Source organism: Dicentrarchus labrax, unplaced genomic scaffold (assembly GCF_905237075.1).
Source record: "Dicentrarchus labrax unplaced genomic scaffold, dlabrax2021, whole genome shotgun sequence".
In the NCBI taxonomy this organism is placed as follows: domain Eukaryota; kingdom Metazoa; phylum Chordata; class Actinopteri; family Moronidae; genus Dicentrarchus; species Dicentrarchus labrax.
Window position 1 is genome coordinate 591 of NW_026136918.1, and position 7,892 is coordinate 8,482.

At 34.4% G+C, this 7,892-nt stretch overlaps 1 protein-coding gene across 1 annotated transcript; it reads left to right on the forward strand.

Annotated features, from left to right (window-relative positions):
- Window positions 1–469: 469 nt before the first annotated feature.
- Window positions 470–7,598, forward strand: LOC127360674 (uncharacterized). The gene is made up of 11 exons (XM_051395122.1): window positions 470–568; window positions 1,139–1,415; window positions 1,674–1,717; window positions 2,339–2,633; window positions 2,971–2,999; window positions 3,987–4,290; window positions 4,580–4,623; window positions 5,221–5,509; window positions 6,693–6,736; window positions 6,906–7,188; window positions 7,561–7,598. Exons 1-11 carry the CDS (start codon window positions 563–565, stop codon window positions 7,596–7,598), a joined length of 1,653 nt encoding a protein of 550 aa, XP_051251082.1. The 5' UTR covers window positions 470–562.
- Window positions 7,599–7,892: the final 294 nt, after the last annotated feature.

Here is a 7,892-nt window from a genome sequence, read left to right on the forward strand (position 1 = left end):
ATAAATATTAAAAGTTCCAAAACATCTATTGTGTTATTTGTATCGATCCACTATATAAACATAATATCTACATACATGGCATTTGATTGGAGGCTAGTCTCACTTTGTCCCACAGCAACATTAAAATACTTTAGATTTGTGTACATTGTTTCTGTTAATAATGTATTGTATTAAGTGTCCATTTCATTATAATATTCAGATTTATCATAAATAATTGAACATGCACATGTATTTTAAGTTCCGTTAAAGAGGGGTGGAGGTGGGGTCACATTGGAGCATTTAAAAATGTACTTGAAAGTAACGCAATAGTTACTTTCTGAAGTAACTAGTTACTTTTATAATTTTTAACTGAGTAAATAATTTAGTTACTTTTTGGAAGAAGTAACTAGTAACAGTAACCAATTACTTTTTAAAAGTAACTTGCCCAACACTGGTTGCTTATGAGTGACTTTTACCACTTTTCTCCTCAGAGAAACCCTCTACAGATGAACAACGCTCTGCACTGATCCAGAAAGTTAGTAACATCTGTCTGACTTTATACAACACAGCTTTCATTCAACAGATGCAGGTTAAAATTTATTATATTATTATATTGAACATTTTAAAATAATGATTGACCCAAACTCATGACTTACTTTTTTTATATATATATTTTCATAGAACTGAAGCTGCATTCAGATTGAGTTCTTTTGCAGTAATTGTATCCAATAAAAATTACAATTATATTTATAATAATAGTTTCTTTGAGCCACTGTGACTCATTTTAGTGTTTGTGAAAAGAGCTGCAGCCTGTAAAGAAAAATAAAGAAAAAAGTAACCAGATTATAAGAATTAATGGGAGAAAGAGAAGGGAATTATCTTTTGCTTTGTATTTTGTGTTTCTTCAAAAATGAATGATACATTTTCAAAAAAAGGCATAAGACATAAAAAAAATTAATGAAAAATAAATAAACTTACCAAGCATACTAAAAAAGTGAACGCACTGTAATCAATACAGCAGCAATTTTCAAATTAATCAATACCTTGTGTGATTTAGTAGAAAACCCCACAGCTATACTTACATTGATGAGATGTAAAGAAACACATTTGCAATTGTCCCAGTGAATAAAATGTCCCATTAATTTATTTATTATTTCAGGTTGCAACAATAGCAGCTGTTAAACAACTGCTTTTGGAAACCCTGGATGATTTGAGTAACAAGGAGCTCCAAGAATTAAAGAGGCTCCTGAAGATTATTTTCTCCCAGAAGGACCTCCAAATGGTTTTGAGACACACAGCAGACAGAGCAGAAATAGTGGACCTGATGGTGGAAACCTACGGCCAGCAGTCAGTGGAGTTAACAAGGGAGGTTTTCATGGACCTGAACAGGACTGATCTGGTTCAGAGGCTGTCAAAGCCCAGCTCAGGACTCAAAGGTAAGAGAAAGAGGACATAAATCTGTTACATTATGTAATCACAGTTTTAATCATGAGTGACTAAGAAATAAAATATTATTCATGCTGCTTCTGTCCAAACTCTGTGTCCTCAGGTGATAATGTCTGCTGTTTTGCAGTGAATTACTTTTTATTCTATTTTGTTTTAAAATAACCGGGCCTTATTAAAGTGCATTATACTCTCTATGTGTAATTAGATTATAATCCTCTGAGTAATTTTACATTTTCTTCACTCTTCAGAGAAACCCTCTGTGGATGACCATCAAACTGCACTGCTGGAGAGAGTGAGTCTGACTTTACACATCACTGTTTTAAATTGAATGGTTTTTACAGTGTTAAGGTATCAGTATATGCTAAATACATATGTTGTTATTATGATTATTATTATGATTATTATTATGATTATTATTATTATTATTATTATTATTATTATTATTATCACCACAGTTGGGAGGGTTACTTTAAGATGTAATCTGATACAAATACTAATTACCTGTTTAGTATCAGTATTAAAGTAATGTAACTTGATTACTAAAACAAGAGAAAAGAAATGGCAGTAAGAAGCATTGATTCAAGTGTATTCTAAAAGACAACAAACAACATTTGATAAGAAAATGGAAACAGAATAAAAAGTGGAATGATTTTCAGCATCTACAACGTTTCCCTTTGCTCAGTGTATTTTTAAAGAAAAACTGATGCAGTTAAAAATTGTCATCCTGCTGAATTATCCCCCCTTTTTATTAAATGTAACTATAATCTAATGACATCTTTATCTGGGGAGTAATCTGTTACTACGTCACATACACATACATCTCATAACATTCATACTCTCTGTGTAAAACACTGACATTGACAAAATGCAAAAGAATAAATCTGTTGCTTAACATTTCCTTTGAATTTTTCAGGTATCAGCGAGGGCAGCTGTTAGAAAGCTTCTTTTTGAAACACTCAATGGTTTGAGTTTCAAAGAGCTCGAGAAATTCAAGTTTTTGCTGAAGTTCACGTACTTCCAGAAGAGCCTCCCACAAATCTCAGAGGGGCAAATGGAGAGCACACACAGTGCAGAAGAACTAGTGGATCTGATGGTGGAGAACCTGTTAAAGATTCAGCAGTCTGTGGAAGTGACCAAGGAGGTTTTCATGGACATGAACAGGACTGATCTGGTGCAGAGGCTGTCAGAGACCAGCTCAGGACTCAAAGGTCTCAAAGGTTTCTGTTTTTTGTCAGTGTCATTTCCAATTAGTCTTTTTTTTTGTTTGTTGTTGTGTTTTGTTATTTGCCTTTGTGACTTGCACTGGCCACCGTAGGTTGTATGTCAGCTGGGGTGAAACTGTTTGATCAGACGTTTTAAGTTTGTGAATATTGTAGTAACAAATAGATCCAAAACTATTCAACACTGATGATGAATCTTCATCTAACTGTACATATTATTATGTCACTGTCATTTTGGAATGAAGACCTTTGTATTATAAATGTTAAACAAGCCTGATGTTGAATCAATTACTAATAGGTATAATGTCATTTATTTTTCCCTCAGAGAAACAGCAGCTTTCACTGATCCAGAGAGTGAGTATGCCACATCACTGAAACTCATCTTCATCTTGAACTTTATAACTGAACAAAGCCACATAATGTATGAACTCTAAAGCATGAATGTTATTTACCACGAATGTGTCGTATCCTCGCTCACTCTCCTGGATTCTTGATCCCTGCTGAACCTTTACACCTGCCTTTCATCAACTCATCTCCTTCTGCAGTATATCCACCCTGGCTTTTCTCCCACTGGTCATCAGATCGTTACTCAGCTTCAGTGGTAGTTTGAGCTTGTATCTCCTCGTCAGTGTATTTCTGAGTGGTTTTCCTTGTGTTGATTCCTTGCTAATATTCATTGTCTTTTCCTGTGTGCCATAGTGGATCATCTCCTGCCTGCCTGCCTGCCTAATACTGTGCACTCTCAGCCTGCCCTCTGAGTCTCAGCTACTGTAGATCATCTATTGTCTGTCTCCCTGCTTGTCTTTCTGTCTGCCAATCCCCTAGCTAACTTCAGTGTTTCCATGCCACTAACCATTGTCCAGCCTGGCCCGGCTGTACCATCTACCATTGCTTATTTGTCCTCTGTTTCTGACAGCCAACTTCTTGTCTCTCCCCCTCCTCTTCCCTGTTTCCCTACAAAAAGACTTCCTTACTCACCTTACCCCTGTGTCCGTCTCCTCTGTTTGGGCCCACCGTGCAAAACCATAATACAGTTTTTGTAGCACAGTCTCTGATAGAGTTATACCCTGGCAGTAGAACAAAAATGTGTGTAAGAGGAAATAAGTAAATTACCTTGATCTTACGAAATACATTTCTACACATAGAGTTTGTAAAAAAACAGGTACATGTGATCAATTAGACAAATATTATCAAATGTAGCATTACCTTGTGTGTTATGGCTGATGTACTCTTACTGCTTTTACACTTCTACAACACACACTGATCAGATGTGAACAGAAAAATCGTTCCAGGTGAGAAATGTTACTTTTGCCCCATGAACCTTTTCTGTGAATTTACCAGGTGGAAACGATGGCGTCTGTGATAGAGCTGCTTTTGGAAACACTGAAAGATTTGAGTTACGAGGAGTTTGAAGAGTTCAAGAAGGTCCTGAGTCAATTTAAATTCTTCAGACATTCCTTTCTTAAGTTTGAGACAACAGGCATCCAATTAAGGCTGCTGGAAATAACAGACAAACAGGACACAGTGTTTTCAATGGTGCAGACTTTTGGCCAGAAGTCTGTGCAGACGGCCAAGGACGTTTTAATGTTGATGAAGAAGACTGACCTGGTGCAGAGGTTTTCAGACCAAAACCCAGGACCCAAAAGTAAGGCAATAAAAACAAAAACATGTTAAAATCATGAAAGTTTATGCCTTCATTCCTTTACATGATAAATAAGATTTATAATTTAGACAAAACAAGACACATTATCTGGTTTACAAAATTCATTGCTACTATGAAACATGAACAAATATTACCAGGAGAGGGGGCTGAAAATGTCAGTGATAAATTGTATGTAACTTGATGAAGTTTGAGTATAATTTTGTGTTGACCTCTTTGTATTTTAATTTATTTTACATTACATATATCCATTATTTTCTTTCTGTCTCCTCAGAAAAACACTCAGTGGATGAACACCTGTCTGCACTCATCCACAAAGTGAGTAATGTTATATCTGTCTGACCAACAGAGTACAGCTTTTAATCAATATTATATTCAAGATTCAGGTTTAAACTCATATCACCATTAATGCTGATAAGTGATGATAAATTAAACCAAATTCTCTGTTGTGATATTATTTTCATCAAGCCATTGTCATTGCGAAACAGTTTTTCAAAGATTTTAACAAAATACAAAATATGAAATTGAGAAATTATTTTCATTGTGCTGACACCTGTTTCTACAGCTAATTCATCAACAATATCTCATGTCAGAATCTGAATGTAAATGCATTTCTATGTAAAATTAAGATCAGGTGGGTCAGTTTTGTGTTTGGTAACACACTGAAAGAGTTACAGGCTGGAAATATAAAAACATCCATCAATCAGGTTAGAGATATTAAAAATTAGAAGGAAATAAGATTCATCCTCTGTCCTAACAAACAGATAATTACTAAATGTATCAGAAGTTTAAGTGATCTTGTAGAAAAAGACATGTTAAATTCAAATCTCTAAAATAATGTCATTGATAAGGTGCAAATCTATTTTAAATATTTTTTTTATTGAAGAAATAACATATATACTTGGAATTTTTCAGGTTGCAACAATGGCGTCTGTTAAAGAGCTTCTTTCAGAAACACTCAATGATTTGAGTTCCGAAGAATTTAAGACCTTCAAGTGGCTGCTGCAGTTCACGTTGTTCAAGAGGAACCTTCCACACATCTTATTGAAACAACTGAAGTGCGCAGACTGGGCAAAACTACTGGTGGATGTGATGGTGGAGAAATACGGTCAACAGTCTGTGGAGGTGATGAAGGAAGTTTTCATGGACATGAACAGGATGGATCTGGTGCAGAGGCTGTCAGAGACCAGCTCAGGACTCAAAGGTAAGATAAAGAAGAACTGTCACATTAATCTATAAAACCGATACATATACATCGTTACAAAATATTTTTAATATTTAGTGTAGCTTATAGTATAAAGCAACAGAACAACACTATATAGGAGTGCCATGACAGCAAAAATACCAAAGAGCTGAATCAACAATTTTTCAAACACAACAACAACTGTCTTAAAAATAAGAGAATGTATTTTCATCTCAGTAAAATTAATTCAAACATAATTTTTGAAGTGGCTAATTGAACTTATTCAATTTACTTGTGCATTCAAAATAAAAAGTAAATCTGAAACTAGACAAAGGTTACTCGGATTTTGACTTTAAAGAAACAATGTTCTGAGGGGTTACCTTTTAAAAAACATTTTTATTCTTAGTGTTAACTATAACTTGATAGTTACTGTATTAACTACCTTTGGGTCGTGCTTGCTCTTTGGCTCCCTAAGCATGTAGTTAGCATTAATTCATTTATGCAAATTCGATAAACGTAATAAAGTAATTCTCAAATAAATCTCATGTTATACTATCTTGGGTCACATGTTCATGTTGGGTTTTTGGTCCATTGAATTTGTGCATTTTGAGCCCATTATTTCCAGTCCTTTACTATATATGACCAATAGGAATTTGGCTAATGTGAATCTATTGAATTGTCTTTTTGTGGAGCTTTAATTTGACTTAAACTACGTTCCAGTATAGAGACAGATAGACCTCCACCTGAAAGACCTGAAATTGAAATATTAATACATTATTCTCAGGACTAAATATTGTACACAGGACAGGGACTACATAAAGTTTACACACAGTTTATTTATCATTATAACTAAAATTTGTATTAAATGTGTTGCAGCTGCAGGATCATCGACTGAGGCATTTGATGTGGCACCACAGAGAGAGGTAGGAGTCATTTACAAAAAATAAAGACACTTAAAATATTAATTAAATATATAAAGTTTCCTACAGTTATTTTAATTAACATTTCAGTATATGAATTGTTAACAGAGTTTAACAGCAAATAAGATCCATCAGGTTGGTTATTGATTTTTACTGTTAAGTAGTATTTTTTTTTTAAATTTGTTAATTTTGCTATGAATCCCTAATATTAGAATTATTATAGTCTGACAGTGTCTGATTTAATAAATCATTCATGAGTCCTTTTATATTTTCTTTGTCCTCAGAGAAACACTCTGTGGATGAACATTGGCCAGCACTGACCAAGAAAGTGAGTAATATCACATCTGTCTGATTTTAAACTCAGACTGAAACAATTAATAGATCAGTTAATTCACAGAAAATAAATCTTCTGCTATTTTGATAATTGATCTGATTGAAAATCTGTAATAGTCCTAGCTGAGATATTGCACTTTGAGCATTTTCTCTGAATTTACCAGGTGGAAACGATGGTGTCTGTGATAGAGCTGCTTTTGGAAACATTGAAAGATTTAACTTATGGGAAGTTCAAGGAGTTCAAAGAGATCCTGAGGCAAATTCACTTCCCATCGTTTAGGCTGGGGAAATGGAGGCTACTGGAGACAATGGGCCTGCAGGACACAGTGTTTTTTTTGGTGCAGACTTTTGGCCAACGGTCTTTGGAGACGATCAAGGAGATTTTAAAGAAGATGAAGAGGACTGACCTGGACCAGAGGTTGTCTGACAGCAGCTCAGGATCCAAAAGTAAGACAAAAAACACCTTAAAATCATGAAACTGGTCCAGAGCATGATTCTTACAAGTTTCTAAGCAATGTTTTCTTCTCTTTATGGTTAATAAAACAATTTATAATGTAAAAAAACTTATATATATATATATATTTTATAACTAAAGTGAACTATGAAAAATATTATTATGGAGGTTATACACTGAACAGGGTTTGGGTTAGCTTTCGCCAGCTGTCAGTGCTCATAATGTTATGGCTGATTGGTGTATGTCACTGTTTTGGAGATTTAAGTGTGATTTTTATGTATTGTACAATATTGCCTGATAACAATGTTTATTCTCAGATGTTAGATGAGTTGCTTATGATTGACTTTTACCACTTTTCTCCTCAGAGAAACCCTCTACAGATGAACAACGCTCTGCGCACTGATCCAGAAAGTGAGTACATCTGTCTGACTTTATAAACACAGCTTTCATTCAACAGATACAGGTTGCAAGCCACTATATTATTATATTGAACATTTTAAAATAATGATTGACCCAAACTCATGACTTACTTTTTTATATATTTATTTTTCATAGAACTGAAGCTGCATTCAGGTATTACATGAATGTATTTATTATTTCAGGTTGCAACAATAGCAGCTGTTAAACAACTGCTTTTGGAAACCCTGAATGATTTGAGTAACAAGGAGCTCAAGAAATTCAAGGTGTTCCTGCAGTT

Bases quoted from the DNA above. Each gene is read 5' to 3' on its own strand.
- LOC127360674 (XM_051395122.1), top strand. The intron at 3,000-3,986 runs GTGAGTATGCCA...TGAATTTACCAG, and splicing joins AGCTTTCACTGATCCAGAGA to GTGGAAACGATGGCGTCTGT. The intron at 4,291-4,579 runs GTAAGGCAATAA...CTGTCTCCTCAG, and splicing joins CCAAAACCCAGGACCCAAAA to AAAAACACTCAGTGGATGAA.